Raw genomic sequence first — 22,410 nt, forward strand, 5'->3', positions numbered from 1 at the left:
AAGTTTTACCTATTACCCCTTTAAAAAAAAAACAAAAAACAATATGCATAGTTGCAGTATTTTCATGCCTACTTTTGTAAACCCTCTCTTCTCAGAAAGTTTGTTGTTGGTGGTTCTCGGGATGCTCCTTGGACTTTCAGGCGGACTGTTCCTAGGACATTTGGATGAGCTTCTGCTTGAGTACTGGACGATCCATCAAACATTTCTACACACTTTTCTGTATTTGCCAACAGGACTTTTATGCATGGCTATTGACATTGCATCTTCAACCACAGCTATCATGGTTGGGTCACTATTTATAAGAGATCTTGATACCGGGAGTGTTAACACTTTGAATCTCATTGGTTTGGTTTGTTTAGTGGCTGCAAGTGCAACTGGAGCAATGTTTGGGACAATATTTTTTTCTTATCCATGGATCTGGGGTATATTATGTGCTCTTCTTATGGTCCTGTTAAGTCTGTGGAGCTTGTCTGTTCATCAGTCAGAATCATTTGTAATCATATTGGCTGGTACATGGACACTCAACATATTGTCAGTAGTCACCATTTTACATTTTTACACTGGCGTTTCAGGGTATGCAAAAATATTCAAGTATCGTAACTACATCAGCCATTACATTCAATGTTTCATTTTGATGTACACAACATTCCTGAAATATGCATTAATTTTAACTGTACTGGAATTTAGTTTTTATTTTATTAGGTTTTCGATTCTTTTAAACATCATATTACCATCTCAGTGTTTTGTCAGTTGCATTGGGATTTCAAGGTCTTCTCCAAAAGCTTTGGTACTTTGCTTGGCTTCTGCATTTTGGGGTGTAGTGGTTCTTTGTGCTTTAATAGTCGCTGCACCAAAGATGAGTCCTGGGACGTCTATAGGGGCAGTTATGGGTGTGGTGGGGGCATTTAGGGTTTCCATGGAAGCAGCGGCAGCATTAGTGGGAAAGGGCAAAAAGAGAGGGATTTGGAGGGTAACAGTGGGGATGATCATGGGGGCATTGGTGGCTTCATGTTACTTTGATATCGAAATTAACTTTATCTGAGCTTTCTGACACAATGTTGTTGCATAGTCATATCTAGGGTAAAGTTTTGTAAATAAATAAATCACACAAAAAGTTAAAGTTCTTTTAATTTTGATCCAATAAAAATTTTCTATCCTACTTCCAACTTCTAATACTACAAACTTACTTTTGGAACATCGAAGGTACATTCTGAAGCATTATTTCAATTTAACCAAAAAAATACAACGACATCTTTACATGTTGGAGTAAAGCTGAAATGCATAGAGATTTTATTAGACATTTTAAATAGAATTACATTTTACGTTTCACTAAGATAAAGCAGCCGTATCGTATATTTTCTACATATCAAAGGGCCTTAACCTGACTTATTTATAACCTATATATTTTAAAATTGAGTTTGTTGTATGAGAATCGTACAGGAAGAAACTGCAAGAAATGGATAAGAATTATGTGGAGACAACTTCCGCTGACTATCCCCAACAGCTGTTTGTGTCGTGGTTCAAAATCACATTATTTAAGGGTTCACTGAGTTAAACTCCTAAAATCCAGTTTGTTCATTCTCGCTCTCAAAACCTTTGTTGGAGTGTCCGTCTAAGTCATATGGGTTTTCCAAAACTTCATCTTTAACGACTTTCCTACAAACAGATAAGAGGCATGTTAATTTCATTAGCCAAACTTTTGCAACTCTAATAACAAACAAATGGACAATACATTGATTCAGTATGGCAGATTTGTATCAGAGGTGGGGACTTGCGAGTTCTGATTTGGACTTGAGTCAGACTTGAGTCGCTATTTTTAGGACTTGAGACTTGACTTGATAAAATGGACTAAGACTTGGGACTCGACTTGGACTTGAAGGTCAGTGACTCGGGACTTGACTTGAACTTTAGGCCTGTGACTTGAGAAGATTCGATGCTTCTGCTAAAAAAAAATGTTTTTAGAAAATACTCTTCTCTTTACAGTTGATAAATGCAACGCTGAATTTTACTGGAACAAACTAGAACATGTCCGTCCCACTTCACTGTTTGGTACTTTGGATGGAACTGAAGTATTGTGATGTGTTATCCTCAAAAGTACTACAGTAACACACAGTAATATACAGTACAACTCAGTAAAACAGAGGGAACTACATAGAACACGATCCTTCATGACAAAATAACTGTTATTTAGCACTTTTAAATCTGAATTCCTTCTCTTCTAATCGCAGTGATTCACACTAAAATCTTGTCAAGACATTTAAAAAGGAAAAATTTGCTTAAATAAATACTCATATATAAATATACCATGACTTTTAAATTACAAATGAGTTTAAAATTCATATAAATTGCAAAAATCTAAGCTATATTTGGTACTTTGGTTTAAAGACTTGAAATGACTTGAAGCTCAGAGCAGATGACTTGGACTTGACTTGGACTTATGGGCCAGTGACTCGAGACTCAACTTGGACTTGCTGGTCTTTGATTTGGGACTTGACTCGGACTTGAGGTCAAGTACTTGAGACTTACTTGAGACTTGCAAAACAACGACTTGGTCCCACCTCTGGTTTGTATCCATATAATTTACTCTATAAATCACATACATCTTGTAGTTCAATAAAGAGTTACTGTCTGATAAGATGGAAGTGTGTGTTAGCATGCTAGTTGTTGTTAGTTTTCTCAGTCTCAGCAAAACTCTGCTCTGGTGTCTGAGAAAAGTAATCACTGTAATCAGTTTAAAATGAACTGGTTCTGTTTTTCATGTGACAGTGAAAATTAGACACATAGAAAAACTAACAACTAGCATGCTTACATGCACTCCCTGATTACAAACAATAAAACGTTTTCCAATAGGCTCTGTTCACTGTGTCTCAAACACTTTTATTAAAATGGTAAAACATAATGTAACCAATCTATTAAAATCCAAATAAAAACCACATGATTATTTTTATGTGTAGATTACTTCAAATTGTGGTATATTTATAATGCCTCAAGCTCCCTGTTCACTGCTTCATCTTTAAATGTTTTTTATTAATTTTAGCACATTTCAGCAAAAACATCACAGAGATAAAATTTGACAGGAAGTAGTGCTGCTAACAGTGAGGTTGTTAGTTCTCTTGTGCACTGAGCCTAAATGCAGAAGCACGCAGAGGACTTAATTTTACCTCAGGAGCTGCTTATACAATATATCTATACTGCGGCAAGACACATTTTGGGAATAAATCAGGTATAGGGTCTTGCTTACCTCCTGCGTTCCCTGATACCGGAGAACACCATATAGATGCCGGTGAGGACTACAAGTCCCATGACCACCCCAAATATGACAAGCCACACCTCCACAGGCTGCTCAGCAGGCGGAGATAAAGTCGGAGGCACGCCCACAAACTCCAGAGTGCTGTCACTGAGCTGGAAGGCATCGTTGATTCTCCCACGAGACAGTCTAGAGGTAAACAGCACAAACCAAAATGGGTCTAGTATTTAGTGTTAGGAGTTACCATGGCGACACAATGCACAAACAGACCTTTTTCACAACGGCCGTAAGTCTGTAACTTCCGGTAAATGGTTTTCTTTGGCAAAATATCTGTGGAAATATCTCGCGTATTTTCCACCAGCTTCCTAAATCTGCCCCATCACCAAATCTTCATCCAACAAGGTCGACAAAGGATAAACATTCTGTCCATGAAGAATTTATCCACAACTATTAAAGTAAGAAAGACGAAAACTTAAAGGTGAACAATGGCCAGCATTAGTGAACTACTGCTGAGCAAAACTTACCTTATGGTCATGAATTAAACATGAGTAACTTGTTAACTCAGACTACAATTAAAATTAAAAATCAATTTCATGATGTAGATATTAGCCTAGATAGATAGATTTCTACAGTTCAAATGCTAGACATCTCTAACACAACATAAGGTTAGACTTTGCTCAGCAGTCGTTCACTAATGCTAGTTGTTGTTCGCCTTTAAGCTTTCATCTTTTTTCCCTTGATAGATGTGAATAAATTCTTCATGGAAAAATGTTTATCCTTTGTCGACCTTGTTGGTTAAAGATTTGGAGATGAAGTGGGCAGATTTTCGAAGCTGGTGGAGAATATGCGAGACATTTCCACAGGCATTTAACCGGAAGTTCTGCGAAACCTTACAGTACGGCACTTCCGGTCATTGTGAAAAAAGTCTATCAGCAACTACATAACTCAAGATGGATTTAAACAACAAATTTTCATGAGTCTGTAATTAAAAAACAAAACAAAAAAAAGAAAAAATCGTCCATGGTCCTGTTTAGGTGTTTTATTTTCAACAAAAATGTAGTGTGACTAACTGAAAAAAACTGTTGGCTACCTTGGTTATGCCTGTAATTTTATGCTTGGAAGACTTGCTTAACAGTATAAATTCTGTTGTAGTCCCGTCTAAATCTGTTCATTATAGTCAAAATGTGTTAAAACAAAGGTCAGATTAAAGTCTAACAGAGCCTCAGACAGAGCAGAATATCAATAATTGCTAATAAAAACGGCCATCCTACATGTTCATCACAATTTACACAAGAAACTCATTTTTCTGATACATTATTTCAACAAAACAATGGTGTTTTCTCATATTTAAATGTATGAAATGATCCTTTCTGTGTGCATTAGAGGAGTTTTAGCCCAGTGTACAATGTGGAAACCTAAAAATGTATCAAACAGGAAAAAGAATTGTAACATTTTTATGTAAATCTTAAATATAATGGTGCGTTTTAGTGAAATGAGTAGTCCAACCTGTCAAAAGCCCTTTAAGTCTTCATTTAGTCTTTACCTGATAGCTTCCTCTATGTCTTCTTTGGGGAAAAACTGGTTCATTCCGGCTGGGTTTTTCACCACGACGTAGAAGGAGATTCTTGGAGTCTGGTCATAAACTATGACATTGTCTGATCTGTATCAATATAACAAAATAATAGATAATGTGAAAGTATGTGAAATAAGCTGTTTTCTTTAGGGGACGGTTCAGTTTTTGAGCTGATATCTGATACTGAACTTGCTGTTGTGTCATACTGAGGTTATGAGAACAAAAAAATATATGTTAAGTTCTCAAATTAACTTTAAGCTTTTGTTAAAAAAAAACAAAATGTATTTATCTTGGGTATAAAATCATTTGCTGCATGATTGTGTAAATACGGAGCATATTTAAGCCTAATTGCTCCTCTGCCGTTCAAAAAGACAAAATGTTGATTATGTGGCAATAGCACTTGGGTACACAGAGAAAAATAGTGGTAAATATCAGCAAAATTGTTATTACGAAAAGATACCGATACCTGGAGAAAGTCTCTGATATTACTGATAACCCATCTCTAAAAAAATTATGCTATAAAAATGTGAAAATACATACGTGAGCATAACAGTGGTGTTCTTCTTGAGCTGGTAGTACTGTCTCAGGGCGTAGGCGATGTTGGATTTAAACAGGAACAACTCATTGTCATTCCAAGGATACTAAAACACAAAGAAAAAGGTAGAGAAATATAAGCATAATCAATTTCAATCTCTTTTGTTGTTTTCAAAATTGTGGGCAAGGAAAAGCAGACAGAAATTAGGTCCCGATGATATGCCATATTTTTCGGACTATAAGTCGCACTTTTTTTCATGGTTTGGGTGGTCCTGCAACTTATACTCCTGTGTGACTTATATATTAAAATTTTCATATTGACAGCTTCGAGAGGGCGCTCTAGGCTTGTGTGCCAGTATCTGCTCCTCCTGTTACGCCTGTACCACTGTTACTTGGTTCTCCTGCGCATGTCTCCTGCAGAAAGAGCCTCTGTCCTGTCTCTATCACGTCAGTCGATCACAGCATTATTTCGTTACCACTGAAAATTAAAAATTTAAAGGACTTCAGTGCCAACCGAAACCATCCTGTCGGGAAAGGCCGGAATAATTCTAACTGGAACTGATGCTGAATCTGACGACAGCTACACAGAAGAGGAAGCGGCGCTCTGTTTACCTCCAGATGTCGCGGAGTTGCTCAGAAGTGACACTGAGGATGAAGAATTCTGTGGATTTAGTGATTTGGAGTGAGATGGAGAGTTTGGTAAACTTGTTCTGTTGTTTATGTTATAGTTTATCTGAAGAACTGTTCATCTGTGACGTTAACAGTCTGTTGTTCTCTGTTCTATTGTTATTACTGCCTTGCCTTGCCTTTCAAGATGAAATGTCGGTTCCTGGTCTCTGATTTTATAAAATGAATTTCCCCCAAAAATGCGACTTATAGTCTGGCATGACTTACATATGTTTTTTTCTTCTTCATTACGCATTTTTTTGACTCTGGAGTGATGCACTCTTCTCTCTAATTTATGTCTCTCTCTTTTAATTTTGAATCTTTATGATTATTTATGTTTTGATTTGTTTTTATTGTGATTTTAATGTATTTCTTATTCTGTAAAGCACTTTGAATTACTTTGTGTACGAATTGTGCTATACAAATAAACTTGTCTTGCCTTTGCCTTATAGCCCAAAAAATACGGCAAATCTTTTAGTATTAAATCAATAACATATCTAAAGTTCAGATATGAGTTCAAAGGTGCACTGTGTAACTTTTCTGAAGGAGGGTACGCCACAGTATGGAAATAAACTTGGAAATCACAATGGAGACAGGCTAATGGTCAGATCTATGCAATAGCGAGCCTGCACATGGTAAGACTCCATGCTTTTAAGGTATTTTTCTGCTATAAAACTGTAACTGAACACATACGCAGGAGCTATGTTTAACGCCCTACTGTGGAACATTGCAAGAAAAAACATCTCCATTAAGATAGGCAAGTATCGGACTCTCCACCTTAGATGTTGCATTGTGCACCTTTAAAATAAGTAAAGTTTAGGCAAGTAGCAATTATGGTTAATGTCTCAGGACTCAGGAGATGAAATCAGTGTGACATGACAGCTCGAAAAAGTTTGGAATTCATAAAAAAAAGAATATTTGGGTGAAAGTGAATCAATAAAAAAAACTATGATAAAGATACAAAAAAAAAAAAAAAAACCTTACAGCATTGTCGCCCATTGCAGCTTTCAAACTGATCCTCACTTTGACGCCATTTTCCGAAACTATGAGACAACAAAAGAAGTTTAGTTTGATGAGGCACAAATCCAACTTTGCCGAATCTGATGCTCCTGGACATCTTTAATATGTAATATGTAAATGAATCTTAAAGAAGAGCTTCTAACTGGTTTTCCATCATCATCAGACATGACTTTTAATTGAATGTCTCTTTCTCTCTGTTTTCTAACTGAATTATGATTATGCATTTGTTTGCATTGCAATTTTAATGTATTTCTTATTCTGTAAAGAACTTTGAATTACTTTGTGTACAAATTGTGCTATATAAATAAACTTGTATTGCTTTGCTTGAGTGCTCCTTTTTAATTTTCTTTCAAGTAAACCAAGACTTCTAAGACATTTTTACATTTTTTGACAAATCATCAGATGAGCCAGCAACATGTCGGGGAAAAGAAACCTAGTGAATTCTATCTATGAGCGCTGTCGGAACTATCAACAAGAAATTAATGAGCTACAAGCACGGATATTTGCTTTAGAAACTGAACAATGACTTCATCAGACGCTTCCAGTGACTTCCAGAGGTGAGAGCAGCCCACAGTTACTTCCAGAGACGAGGCTGAAAACACTTTTAACTTAAACCTGAGTGATACTTCAGACTAAGGGTTATATATAGCCATTTTTCACCAACAAAAATATGTTGCTTGCTACTGGGAAATGTCACTATTAAGTCATTATAGATCAACAACAATGAACAAATGTAAAATAGTGATGATGGAGTATGTTATAGTTTTATTCTATCAAAAATAGCATATGTCTTTGTGTCCATGTTATAATGCTGTTACCTCATCAAAAACATACCTGGAGTTGTGTTTTGTCTATATTGCCAAAGCTCAGAATGCTCTGTTTCCACCTGGTGATGTCATGTAGTGGTAGTATTCAAGTAAACAGAGCTACCGCTTACCTTTTGTTCAGCAGAGGTTGGCAATTCCATGTCTGAAATCATCCAAATGATTCTACTGAAAGTGTATGAAGTTTAAAAACACACTGGCACATTTCCTGTATTACCACATGACATCACAAGGTGGAACAAAGTATTTTCACTTACAGCCTAAACATGCAGGGTTTGTGTGTTAAACATGTGTGAAGGAAACAAAACACAACTCCAGGCATGTTTTTGGTGAGGAAACAACAGAAAACTGCATATTATGGGTCCCTTCATACCAAAACATAAACAGCAAAACTAATTACAATGAATAAAATCACTGTATATGAATGTTCCACAACAGCTGATCCATACTCACAAGGGTCTATGGTGGGGTTCCAGCCCACAATACGGCCATGTTTCTTGTTGTCCTCTTGGAGCCACACAAAGAGTTTGTGGAAGTAGTCGAGCAGTGGCTGTGCATCCATCCTCACGTGTCCAGAGATGGTTTCCAAGGCCCTGGTCCATGACTGTGACCGACCCAGCTCCAGCATGTTCCTAACACAAGAGCGAGAGAGTTTAATCAGAGGTGGATAGAGTAGTCAAAAAAGTACTCAAGTAAGAAAAACTGTACTTCAAAATGATCATACTCAAGTACAAAGAAGTGGTCATAGAAATGACTCAAGTAAGTAAGAGTAAGAAACACTAATCAAGTAAGAGTAACTGTATTTTAATTTGAAGTTAATTTACTTTGAAGGACTGATTGCACAAAATCTGGTATTTTCAGAGGATAGACACAAAAATTAGACAAATGTGAAGGAGCGGTGCAAGAAACATACATTTTCAAATAATTTCATATTGTCAATGTCAACATAAAGATTTTGCCTCTTGTAGACTTACTCACAGTGGGAAGAGTCACCAAAACCTTTACTCAAATAAGAGTACTGTTACTTCAATAAAAAATATTACTCAAGTAAAAGTATGCTGCTAGAAAAGTACAACTTCTTATTACTCAAGAACTGTGCTGCCCCTGTTTTGTGAGTACCTAAAACATAGCTGTGTTATAGTGTGTTATAGTATGCATTTGTGGGTACCTCAGCTTATATAGTACATAGCTGTATTTGTCGGTACCTGATCTTATAAAGTATAGCTGTATTTGTTGGTACGTGATCTTATATAGTACATAGCTGAGTTTGTGAGTACCTGATGTTATATAAGGCGTAGCTGTGTTATAGTGTGTTATAGTTGTATTTGTGGGTACTTCATCTTATATAGTGCATAATTGTATTTGTAGGTACCTCATCTTACATAGTACATAGCTGTGTTTGTGGGTACCTGATCTTATACAAGATGTAGCTGTGTTATAGTGTGTTATAGCTGTATTCGTGAGTACCTGATCTTATATAGTACATAGTTGTGTTATAATGTGTTGCAGTTGTATTTGTGAGTACCTTGTCCTATATAGTACATAGCTGTATTTGTGGGCATCTGATGTTATATAAGATGTAGCTGTGTTATAATGTGTTATAATTGTATTTGCGAGTACCTAATCTTATGTAGTACATAGTTGTATTTGTGAGTACCTGAGCTTTTCTCCTGCTATGGTGGAGTTGGTGATGTCACATGAGGCCAGGTCTCCCGTGTGTCCCTTCGCGTCACACAGAGCCTTCTGAAACTGGAACTGATAAATCGTCCTGGTGAAATATCTGCAACAAAAACAGCACTTTTATGACATTTTGCATTATATTGTATTATATTGTACAAGATATTTTTGTGTACTGTGCAAAAAGAGAATTGTTTTACAAAAAAATTGTATATTGCTGGGTTTCATGTGACTCTTCTATAGGACAGTAATTGACACCTTGCAGCTCATGTCATTAACATTCTCCCAGGGTGTGATGCTAACCAAAAGTACTGCTACTGTATGTTAGAAGCTCTGTTACTCAAGTTATACTTTAATCTGAGCTTTATTTTAACACAATCTGACTGGACAGAGCTGGTTTAGTTGGAACTACAACAGGTGAGATCTCACACATAAAATTACAGTCAGAAGGTAGCTAGAAATAGTCAACAGTTTTCCAGTTAGTCACTCTCACCTTTTTGTTGAAAATCAGACACCTAAACGGGACTATGAACGCTCGTTTTTGTCACAAGCTCCTGAAAATGTGTTGTTTAAACCAATATGTATTTTTTCTTGAGTTTTGAGAAGATCTTTTTTGTTGTCTGTGTTTGCTAATGTGTGCATTGTGTCACCATGGTAACTGATGAACATTCTGTCAATAGATATACATGTAGAACACCCCCAGCATGATGTCACTGCAAAATATCAACAGATGGGGGGCAGCTAAAACGCATATTGTTAAAATGACGTTTTTGTGGTACAAGAAGTGAACGGATCCAGGCCATGGAGCTGAGAATTATAATATTTATAATTATAATAAGACTTTATTATTGTTCTATGACCTAGACACTAATAGAAATCATTAGGCTAAAGATTTGTAAATTTACTTTTCAGATATTTCATGGCAAAGTACAATGTAATCAACAGGAAAAACTGTCTCTTGCCCCCATCTGGGAGTATGCCATCGTCACTTTCTAGTCTGAAAACCACTAACTGAATTTAAAAACTCCCCAACTTTTTCATTTGGGTTATAAAATGAAAACCAGTGTTACCTGATGAAGGAATAGTCTCCGGACACGTGGAACAGAGCAGGGGGGTCACAGTAGGTCTCGTCATGAGGAACTGGCTCCACCACTCCCACCATCTCCCTCCTGTACAACACAGAGGTAATGCATTGTCATTTCATCAAGTTGAGTGAAATACAACTCTTATTTATAAATAAGTCACATTTAATTTGACTTCTCTCTGTTCCTGCATAATGACTTTTTTCCTTTGTTTTATTGGTTAAACAAATGATTCCAAAACAGCTGCTGTTTGAAGCGTCACCACTAGAGGGAGCGCAATCTTCTATTTCAATGTCAGAACAGTTCATATCAGTGATTACTTTACTATAGAACAAATAAAATCTTGTAAAACACGCATTAAACTTTTATTTTAATTATAATTATTATTCAGAAATTTAATCAACAAAATAAATATAACATTTAAGTCATACTGAAAACTTTGAATAATTATGCTGAGATATTGCTGCTATTGCAGTAAATAAATAAATAAATAAATAAAAAGTACAGGACATGCTCCATTGTGTTTTTAAATGCCATACACCTTCACTAGCATAATTTGGATTATTTAAGACCTGGAATTGCCCATCTCTACTGAACTAAAGGTAAACGGGAGCTGTTAAATTGAAAACTGCCACTTCATGACATCACAAGGTGGAACAGAGCATTTTTACATTTGAAGATGTAGACAGACTAATAAAAAAGGATTACTCAAATGTGTGAAGAAAAGAAAACACAACTCCAGGCTTGTTTTTGACAAGGTAAAAGCATTACAACGTGACTTAAAGCTCACAAGAGTAAATTTGGTGTGATACGGGTCCTTTAAACTAAAAATTTAATTTCAGGATCTTTTTTGATGGCTCGGTGTTCTTACTTCATCTGCCACCAGGTTTTCATCCATTGATCTTTGGGGATGGTTCCGGCAAAGACCTGCCACCTCCACTCCTCCAGCTGGTAGGTGAACGGCAGCGTGGCCACGATGGTCAGAGCCTGCTTCAACAGGAAGTTTATCTCCGTATCTGATTCAGAAAAAAAGACACAAATGTTGATGAAGCTTTAGTTAAATATAGGCTTTTAAATGTGCACTATGTATCTTTTCTAGTGGGAGATTATTATCTGTTATTGATTAGCTCTGTCTGAGGCTCTGTTACTCGAATTAATCTGAGTTTAATGTGAGTTTTAAAACAACATGATCATAAAGAACTGAGCTACAACAGGTGAGCTGATTTTCACTGTTTAACAAGTCACATAAAATTACAGTAGGATGACCAGACGTGCCTATTTACTGGGGACAGTCCCAGTTCTGAGCCATGTGTCCCCTTTTCCCAACACATTTATCCAAAAACCATTGATTTGTCCCAAGAAATGTCCCAAGTGTCCCTATTTTTGACCGTTTTTGATCCCTGCCAACACCAAAGAGAGGCATAAATTGTCATTTGTTTAAGTAAAACTGCTTAAAAATGACCAAACACATTTGACCAAAACACATTTTCTTTGTGTTTTGGTCATTTTTAAGCAGCTTTTTTGTATTTACTGACCAACCTGACTCACAAGTTGGTCATGAAAGAGCAGAATGAATAACAATTTTCCTTAATTCCACGCTTGATTCACAGTTTTATTACAACCACCCCAAAACCAGGAGGGGGTCCCAGGTTTTGACATTGAAAATCTGGTCACTCTAAATTACAATCAGCCAAAGTTTTTCCATCACTCTCACTCTCACTCTCTGTTTTTGTTGTAAATCAAACACCTAAACATGACCATGAATGTTTATGTTATTGCATTTTGTATATATATATATTTTTTTTCTCTTGAGACAGTCTTAAATTTTTTTTGACAGTGGTTGCTAATGAGTGGTGTCACTATGGCAACTGCTAAACATTCCACCATAGACATACACGTAGAACTCCCCCAGTGTGATGCCACTTCACCGATCTGAACTGTAACTTGGCCTGGTGACATACTGTGAAACATCAGGCAAAGCAATGGCAATACTTTTGTCACTGGACTTTATTTGGACAAGTTGTTGCATTTTTAATCATGTTTTTGTGAAATGAACTGGTGTGGTGTCGTTTTTTTATTACATAACCACTTGGTCACTCGCTGCTGGCACAACACTCAATCGAATCAATTTTTAAAAAGGCTGTAAAAATAATGAACAAGAAACCATTCTCATTTCACCATTGCACTATTTTACACAAGAACAATTTACTTAATTTTAATCATTTGTTCATTTTAAATATGGATGTTTTATATATAAAGTTTTGTATGGACTTGCCCCCCGTCCGTTACAGGATTTTATGAAAGTAAAGACTGTCAGGGGCCCGGGGGAACTGTGAGGTCCCACACAGACACTCCACATTTGGACAAAGTGTGTCTCAGTCAGAGGCATTAAGTTTTGGAACAGTCTCCCATTATCAATAAGAGAGACGCCAACACTGACCACTTTTAAATCCCACTTTAAACAGCGGCTAAAGGAAAATCAGACTTGTGGACACTTTTAGTTTAGAACTGTCACTTGTTATTGTTGTTTTTTCTCTGTAAAATTTGTGGTGTCACCTGCCGAGGGACTACAGATGGAAATTAGTATTTTTGCTATAATCTGGCAAATTTCACTGCAATTTTCATTAATATGCACTGTCCCTATGAAATAAATAAATAAATAATACAAATAATTTACTTCATAATTTTATATTTGAATTTGGAAGTACATTCTTGGTATAGTGTGTTATTGTGTATTCAGGTATTACTTCACTGCAACTACAGCTCTTCCAAATATTTCAACTACTATTACAACAAGTACTACCACAACTATAATTTTCTAGCGTGTATTGTGTCATTTACTTTTTTAACCACTCGAGGGCAGTATGGAGCAGCAGATCACCGAGTACATCACTAAACCTGGAATAAACACTGAATATTTCTTATAAAATTCATGTAACATAATATGAGATCGGAATACAAAACATTTAGTCATTAAATAATATTGTGGTGTGTGTATAAATTATAATAATGTTTAAATATTTCAAGAAATCTGCATTTTATTATCAGTAGTAACAACATGTAGTAGCAGGTAATATACAGTTTCAAGTTTTGTAACACTATTTTCTCAATAATAATAATTGTGATGTCATGTGCTCCACTGTGTTTTTAAACTCCATACAGCTTCACTAGAACCAGGCCAAGTTATGAGTCAGATCTGTGGAGAGGCAAGCCCAACCTCAAGTAAGAATGCATGTTTTTCGAGCAATAAAAACACATGTTAATTGAATAAACCTCTGATACATAAGTAATGCCATAGTGTAATGCCATAATGTGGAACATAATCTGAGAAGGGTCCACCTGCGGCTTGGGCGTTTCCCTCAGGATACAGGAACACCCACTGGGGGTTCGTGGTAGTGCAGTTTCACCAGGGATACTGGGTTTAATGTCATTTGCCTGGGAATTTTACATATGGCAGTGGAGCAGCTTTGTCTTTGATGAAAAACCATGATGTCAGTAAATTGGCTATTTATTTCGACAACATTAATGGAAAAGTGTTCTTATGTTGTCTGTAGCACTGATATAGCTGCTGTTTCGTCTTAATTGTATCCAAATCCAAGAATAACATTAGCGACAACATGCATTCAGTAGCAGCTAATCTCATGTTATATCGTATATTAACAGCTGGCCTGAAGAAACCTATGTGTTATACTGTTTGTAGTTATAGACTATAGTTTGCAGCAAAGTTTTTGTCCGTTATTTTACAACATAGGCAGTATTACTACAATACACTGTTAAGTTGGATGTGATCATGTTCGTTGGAAATAGCGGCTGTAGAACACTGGTGGATGTGATGCTTTGTTTTGGTGGTAAACAGTAGAACATGTAGCTTTCTTCTGGCTCGCTGTTAATGTACGAGATAATATGAGATTAGCTACTAATGAATGCCTGTTGCTAATGTTAGTATCGGATTTGGATACAATTAAGATGAGACAGAAGCTGTATCAGTAATACAGCCAACATAAGAACACTTCTCAATTACTGTTGTCGAAATAAATAGCCAACACCATGGAGCCTCCCTGAAATGATCGTGTTGTAGTCTAAATAAATACAGTCTATGGTTGTAGCTATGTCTCTCCCTCCACCCGCACTCACGATTCCTCTCTTTCTAGACTGTATAAAAATGTATAGGCTAAACCCTTCTATAGCTGCTCGCTGCGTTACCGAGATAGTTCGATGTTAGTTAAAGTCTGCCTGTGCTAGGTCCTAAATGTAAATGAAGTTGATTTAGATGTAACTGGACACATGTTATGTATTTGGCTTAGTTTGCAAAGGTTTACTCTATAACTAGATGTTATTTTGAAACTTTATCTATCGAAAGTTGTTAATCCGGATGTTGATGTTGAGAGAGCCGGATGTTGACAGTGACGAGGAACGGAGCCCCCACCCACACGGGAACGCTCATAGCACGGGAATGCCCATTTGTGTCCGCAGCTGGATGATATTGCATAATCTGGCAACCCTAACCCAGACAAAGTGATAGCATGCAGCAAAGTAACCTCAACAAGAAAAGCTGCACAGTGCACCTTTGAAATAAAAAAAATTAATAAAAAAAACTATTCCTCAAAGTACAAATTTATACTGTCTTCTCAATAAATAGTTATAGTTTTACATGTGTGAAATAAGTTTTACTTGAGTCGTATACGAAGTCGTGAGGAAGCAGCCCCAGACTCTGCAGGTGAGAGGGCGTGGCCGCAGACAGGGACATGATCTCGCCCACCGCCTCGTGGAAGCCCTCGTTGGCCCCGTCCCGCAGCAGGTAGGACAGGTTCCGGTAGGCCATCTGGTACTGGTTATGCCCCATCTCGTGGTGCACCGTCAGGAAGTCTTCCATGGTGATTTTAGTGCACATTTTGATCCTGGAAAAGGGGCAAGAAAAGCATGAGTGAGTGAATTGTGCTTTTTTATCCAAGGGCCAGATCCAGCTCTTGGTGCCTAAGACGAGACTTAAAACCAGGAGGGACAGGACCTTCTCTGTGACCGGCCCCACACTGGAGAGTTTTAAGACTCGTATTAAGACCCATTTTTACTCTCTGGCTTTTAACACTGCGTGAGTTGTGTGGTTTATTTATTTTTCATGTATTTTATTTATTTATTTATTGCTATTCTATGATTTTGCTCTCATTTTATTTTGCTGGTTTTATTATTTTAAGACTCGTATGATTAAATCTGAGCATTTATTTTATCATTTTATTATTGCCGTTATTAGTATGTATTTGTGCAGCACTTTGGAAACCGTTTGTTTGTGAAATGTGCTTATCTAAATAAAGTGGATTGGATTATTATCAAGTCTATTCTTTAGTATCAAAATAGACTTCAAAATTTTAGTATTGTGACAGTTTTTTGAGCAACACTGGAAATTTCATGATCACATGAGTTCAGTAAGAAAGAAGAAATAGTAATTGCTGTCTTTCTGTTTGTAAAGCATTACAATAATACTTTTTTATAACACCACCACGATATATTTGAATGGGTGTATTCCTTGTATAAAATGAGATAATGAGATGAGATAAGACAGTAAGCTTTTAAACAAGACTATATAAATTAATAATTGACGATGAGTTTGTTATCGCTACACAATATTGATGACTCATGTCTCACAGATAACAAAAATCATGAACTCATTATTAAATTAGATTTGCTATTGTGTATTTACCATGTTCAAATCAAAGCATATTTCAATCTTCTCTTTAGTTTTGGTCTGAGCCTCCTTCCCTCTGTATCATGTATTCACTCTCCTTAAATGTAACTCTCTGCTGCCCCCCTCTGGACGCAGATGTATGTGCATGTTCTCTCTCACCTGTAGTCCTTTTGGTTGCCCATGTCCCAGGCGGTTGGGTGACACACGACTTTGCGTCCATCTTCGGGTTTCACAAACATCGATTCGGTCCAGAAATTATCAAACATTTTGTACAGGCCCACAGACATGAAGAACTTCTCTGCCTCCTGAAAGAACTGCTGCTCCTTCCAACCCTGCAAAAGAAAAACAAAATAAAACTCATTTATGTAGCCTTAAGTATTTTATTTTAATGTGTCTGTGAGTGTGTCTACATGTGGATGAGACTGTGCACGTGACTTTTTTTAATAACTGCAAAGCATTTGTGTTACATTTTTTGTATAAAAAGTGCCATATAAATAAAGTTTGAGTTTTAAAAGTTATTTTAGTTGGGTGGCTACTTTCTAAAATAGCCTAATTTAATTATTGGATTAGTTTTTGATGGTGAAATCCCAGTGAATATGAGATTTGTACTAAATTTGACCCAGTGAAGTATATGTTCTTTATCAAAAATTTCATTAATTTTACTAATTTGTTAAGAAGTGAGGTGTAGATTTCTTGTTGTTAATTAACTTGAGAGCCTCGTGTCTGACTGTTTTCTATGATTTTAATAGTTGTATTGTGACTTCAACTGTGATTGTCTTTGTCTAATTTGTTTATGTACAACAATCGGACAGCTGTAAATTTTTTAAAGTGGTAATAAGTAAAGTTGCTTTGGTATGATATGGTATTTGTTATGTATTTTTGATCGAATTGCGCATCTGTCTGAGTCAACACATGGTAAGATTTTGAGTCTGTAGATAGATAGATAGATAGATAGATAGATAGATAGATAGATAGATAGATAGAAAACATTGAATTACCAAATTTTTTGGACAAGACACAGTGATACTTTTAGCCTGGTATTGTCGTTTGATCATTATTTTTATTACACACGAAAATATAATTAAATTCACTTGGAACCTACCTGTAGACCACTGTTTCCCAAAGACTGAGTCACGACCCTCAGGTGGGTCACAAGAGATTCTTATTTTTTTGTTTCTGGATGAGCATTGTTTGTCTTAATAGGGCCATTATTTATACGTTTATTCTTTTTACTACTACATATATGTGTCAATTGGGATTTTACTACTACAAAAACACAGACAGGCCCACCTATCTCTTTGACATGTTTTGTATAATTTCTGATCTTATTGTAATTATTTTATTGACTTTTTTTTTTTTCTAATATTGCTGGTTCAATTGAATGTTGAAAAGAAAAATAAATGAGCTACTTAATGTCCAAATAGGCGACTTATGGATCCCTTTTATTGCTGATTCAATTACTGTTTTTCATTAGTTTAAAACTTGAGTAAACGATCACTTAGTCAATAATACAATAATACTCATTAATGTTCAATAATGGTCAAATCCACCTTTATTTTGTGAATTACGAATAACGTCTATTGACATGGGTTGCGAAGGTTTGTGACTTTTAAAATGTGGGTCCCCAGAAAAAAAGTTTGGGAAACATTGCTGTAGACAACTGAGGAACTACACCAGTGTTTTTAGTATTTTATCATGAGTTGTGGTGATGTTGAGCTTTCGATGTCTAGTTTGATAACCGACTTTGCCAGGTTATAAATCAGTGAAAACAAGTAATGGAAAAGTCAAAAGTTCAAAGAAGGTGCAAAATGGTGTCTACTCCCCGATATCTGCAGATTTGTGTGGATATCTGCACTGAATGTGATCTGAAACTGTACCTGCTCGACCATGGTTTTGCTGACGTCGATATCTGGTCTGTCGGGGAAGGGGATGGACAGAGGATACAGGTTGGTCCAGAATCGTCCCCACATGTCACCTGTAATACAAAAGTTAAAGTTGCACTATGTAACGTTTTACTTGAGGGTCTGACACCTTCTTATTTCTATGGATATGTCATCGCTCTGCTTCAAATGCTCCACAGTATGACATTAAACAGCTCCACTTTACATTTATTCAGTTACAGGTGGTTTTATAGCTCAGAAATACTTAGAAAAATAGACATTCTGACTGTGAGCGGGGTCGCCTCTCCACAGACCTGACTTTTAACTTGGTCCGGTTTGGTCTCCATGAAGATAGAAAGGTTTAATGCCATACTGTGAAACATTCCAGAGAAAGCAATAACATCACTATGGAGAAACCTGGAGTTGCGTTTCATTCACTAGAAGATATTTTTAGCTTGTTAAGTTTACAAAAGTTAAAACCAACTTGTTACTGCTGTCTGTAAAATCATCTGGTTTCTCTCTGATCATGGTCTCTTTCTGGGCTCACATCAGATTTAGATTTTTTCATTTAAATAGTCTTCCAAAATCAGATTATAATCGGATTTTGATTTGTGTGTGAACAGCACCACTAGTATTCACTTTTTGACCACTTGTTTAAGAACAGGGGTGTCAAACTCAAATTCACAGAGGGCCAAAGGTAAAAACTGGGACTAAGTCTTGGGCCAAACTAAATATTTATTGAAAAGTAACAACAACATCTGCATGTTTTCTCTTCTTTTGACATGTGTAATGTTAAACCTTTTCTTATTAAAATAAATGTTTAATAAAGGTTTTGCTTAAACATTGAATCCAGAACAAGCATAATATAAAATAATAACACAATTTTAAATAAATAATGTCTCTATAGTCTATTAGTAGCTGGCGGGCAGCTCTAATACATATTTGATATGATCTTGATATGATATTGCAGTTATTGAGTTTGACATGTTTGTTTTAAAGAATCTTTTTCAATCAGTAAAGTGAAGCATAACTCACATGGTTTTCTTAGAAGTTTGCATTGGATAAAATGTTTAAAGGTTCTATATTATATCATCTCACACATTTGAGTAATCTTTTATTATTACTCTGTCTACATCTCCAAGCCTCGAAATGCTCTGTTCCACCTCGTGATGTCATGTAGTGCCAGTTTTCAAGTTAACAGCTACCTTTTACCTTTTACCTTTTGTTCAGCAGAGATCAGCAATTCCAGGGCTCAAATAGTCAAAATTATTCTAGTGAAGCTGCCTGGAGTTTAAAAAAAAAAGTGGAGCATATCCCGTATTACCACATGACATCACAAGGTGGAAAAGAGTGTTTTCTGTTTGAGAAAAAAACTCAGCCTAAATATACAGGGTTTGTGTGTTAAACGTGAATGAAACAAAACAACATTATAACATCGATCAGAAAATAACATAATATGGGCTCTTTAATGATTAGATGAAAACAGCATGTGAAGTCTATATTATAATATTATGATTTCTTATTGAGGAAAGTGACTGTACCGAGCAGATGGGCGGGCAGAGGGCCATGAGGGTGGATGTGTCCGGGGTAGACGTCCATCAGTTTGGCCCTGACGTAAGCATGGAGCTCTTTGTACAGAGGCATGATCTGGAGAACAATTTGGGTTTAGTTTTTATTATTAATTCATTTCATTTTCATTCACTTATTTATTTTGAGCTGATCAATGAACAAAAGAAGTATACATGTAACCAATACACTAAATGTCAAAGTGTTACAGGACTTTTTCCACAAGATTTTAATTATTAATCGCTATGGCAACGGCCCTAACTTGGAGATGGAGATTACGTGTTACATACCATATTTTTCGGACTATAAGTTGCACTTTTTTTCTTGATTTGGTTGGTCCTGCAACTTATACTCCACTGCGACTTATACGTTAAAATTTTCACACTGACAGCCGTGAGAGGCTCTAGGCTTGTGTGTCAGTATCTACTACTCCTATTACTCCTGTACCACTGTCACTTCATCCTCTACTGCGCATGTCTCCTGCAGAAAGAGCTGCTGTCCTGCTGCAAGTCGTGAAGTCGAAAATGGTAATCGAGCAGCAGACAGAAAGTTTGGAGTGAAACTTGTGAGGGACTGGCGGAAAGCGGGGATGGAGAACACAGCTTCACGGGAACTGGGAAAGTGCACCATGCAACTTTCCTGGAAGTCATTGGATGTACCGACAAAGCCTGAACTTCAGTGACAACCAAAACCATCCAGTCAGGATTCAGAAACGCTGGAATAATTCTAACTGGAACTGATGCTGAGTCTGACGACCCCTACACATTTAGTGATTTAATTTAATTTAATTTAGTGATTTAGTGATTTGGAGTGAGATGGAGAGTTTGGTAAACTTGTTCTGTTCTGTTGTTTATGTTATAGTTTATCTGAAGAACTGTTCATATGTGACGTTAACAGCCTGTTGTTCTCTGTTCTATTGTTATTACTGTAACTTGCCTTTCAAAATGAAATGTCGCTTCCTGGTCTCTGATTTTATTAAATAAATTTCCCCCCAAAAGTGCGACTTATATATGTTTTTTTCTTCTTCATTAGGCATTTTTTGGCTGGTGCAACTTATACTCCAGACCAACTTATAGTTTGAAAAATACGGTAGTTTGCTTTCAGACCTGGTGGTATATTTTGCGGACGTCTTGCATGAGCTCATCTCGGGTGTAAGTGTAGGGAGGCTGCTCTTCGATGGTTTCATAGTTATATCTCCAGTACGCCCCATAGTCCTCAAAACCTGCAAAAAGGGAAGAAAAAAATGAAATATGACATTCAATTATACAAACATCTATTTCAAGTTGTCAGATTGTGGTAATGTATTAGGGCTGGGTAATATTAAGAAGTTGCCGATACGATACATACCTCGATACACTGCACTTTTGGTTCGATATGATTCAATAAAAACATAATGTCTAAATCATGGCTGTGACACTAAAAGTTTTCGTTAAACCCTTTCTTGTGCAACGTTCAAATAAAACACAAACATTTTAATCATCAAATAAATGAAAATAAATATTAGTTTCAGTATAGGGACTAAAAAAAAAAAAAAAAAAGGAAGAGAGACAAAAGGAATTTCAATTATGAATGTGTGCCAATGTTAGGGAGCCAAGCGTTGTATTTATGTTGCACTATCACATTTATTTTGTTTGATTTTGCCAAACTTGTGTGGGTGTGGGTGGTTTAGGGGGAAATGGGGGGCTTTTTTTTTTTTTTTTTTTTGTATTTGTTGTGGTTGTTGCTCTATGTTTTTGTCTGTTTTATGCTGAATATTGTAATTGTTAATTAGTTAAATGTTGATTGTTGTTTTATTTTCTAAATGTTATATTCTGTTGTCCTTAATAAAAAAAAAAATAATAATAATTTTAAAAAATGTCAAATGTGTTGCATAAATGAATTTCCTTCTCCTGAACAAACAACAAAACTGTAGCGCTGTAACAAAATAATTTAGTAAAATATACCAAAAAATACTCTTGGTGAAATATAGATACAGCAGCCCACGACATTCATACTGCATCATCACATTAAACAATACGATATATCGATATTTCGATATATTTTTGCACACCCCATACCGTGATCTATATTGATCTATTTGCATCGTAATTGTTAAAGGTTTTATATTACGCAGCATTTACTTGTGATGTCATGAATTAATAGTTTTCAAGTTCACAGCTTTTACCTTTTAATGAGTAGATATTGACAATTCCAGGGCTGAAATTATCCAAATGATTCTAGTGAAGGTGTATGGAGTTTAAAAACACAATAGAGCTCTTCCTGTATTGCCACATGACACACAACTCATGGTATGTTTTTGATGAGGAAACAGCATTATAACATGGATTTTTCTTAGCGCCTGTTTGTTATTGCTTTTCCTGGAATGTTCAGCGGTTTGGGATTCAGATTCTCCTCTTGTTTGTCCTTGGATGGTGCTAGAAGAGACCCCCAGTTACATATCAAGGTTATCATAAATTACTTGTCACCTAATATAAACACTTTTTTATCTTGTTTACAAAGACTCAGTATTTGTGACAACATTTTAATGCAAATCATTTCTCTTTGTTTTATTTTTTTTATTGAAATGATATCTCTAACACAAAAACACATAAAATCAAAACTGGGACTAAGGGCCTGTTTACATGAGAACAATTGTGGGTAAAAATGAAAAAAATATTTTAT

At 36.1% G+C, this 22,410-nt stretch overlaps 1 protein-coding gene across 1 annotated transcript in view; it reads right to left on the reverse strand.

The window, feature by feature from the left end:
• Positions 1 to 1,525: 1,525 nt before the first annotated feature.
• The window catches only part of ace2 (angiotensin I converting enzyme 2), a 30,771-nt gene continuing 9,886 nt past the window's right edge, over positions 1,526 to 22,410 (reverse strand). The window contains exons 5-18 of the mRNA XM_020925939.2: positions 20,856 to 20,971; positions 19,725 to 19,830; positions 18,181 to 18,278; positions 16,463 to 16,635; positions 15,295 to 15,521; positions 11,495 to 11,639; positions 10,612 to 10,710; positions 9,522 to 9,644; positions 8,318 to 8,496; positions 7,005 to 7,063; positions 5,361 to 5,461; positions 4,791 to 4,907; positions 3,242 to 3,436; positions 1,526 to 1,656 (exon numbers count right to left, since the gene is read on the reverse strand). Of these exons, the coding sequence (XP_020781598.2) occupies positions 1,560 to 1,656; positions 3,242 to 3,436; positions 4,791 to 4,907; positions 5,361 to 5,461; positions 7,005 to 7,063; positions 8,318 to 8,496; positions 9,522 to 9,644; positions 10,612 to 10,710; positions 11,495 to 11,639; positions 15,295 to 15,521; positions 16,463 to 16,635; positions 18,181 to 18,278; positions 19,725 to 19,830; positions 20,856 to 20,971 (1,835 nt within the window). The 3' untranslated portion in view covers positions 1,526 to 1,559. The remainder of the gene's footprint in view (positions 1,657 to 3,241; positions 3,437 to 4,790; positions 4,908 to 5,360; positions 5,462 to 7,004; positions 7,064 to 8,317; positions 8,497 to 9,521; positions 9,645 to 10,611; positions 10,711 to 11,494; positions 11,640 to 15,294; positions 15,522 to 16,462; positions 16,636 to 18,180; positions 18,279 to 19,724; positions 19,831 to 20,855; positions 20,972 to 22,410) is intronic.

This window comes from Boleophthalmus pectinirostris, unplaced genomic scaffold (assembly GCF_026225935.1).
Source record: "Boleophthalmus pectinirostris isolate CB_2022bp ecotype Guang Dong unplaced genomic scaffold, ASM2622593v1 HiC_scaffold_19, whole genome shotgun sequence".
Taxonomy (NCBI): Eukaryota; Metazoa; Chordata; class Actinopteri; order Gobiiformes; family Gobiidae; genus Boleophthalmus; species Boleophthalmus pectinirostris.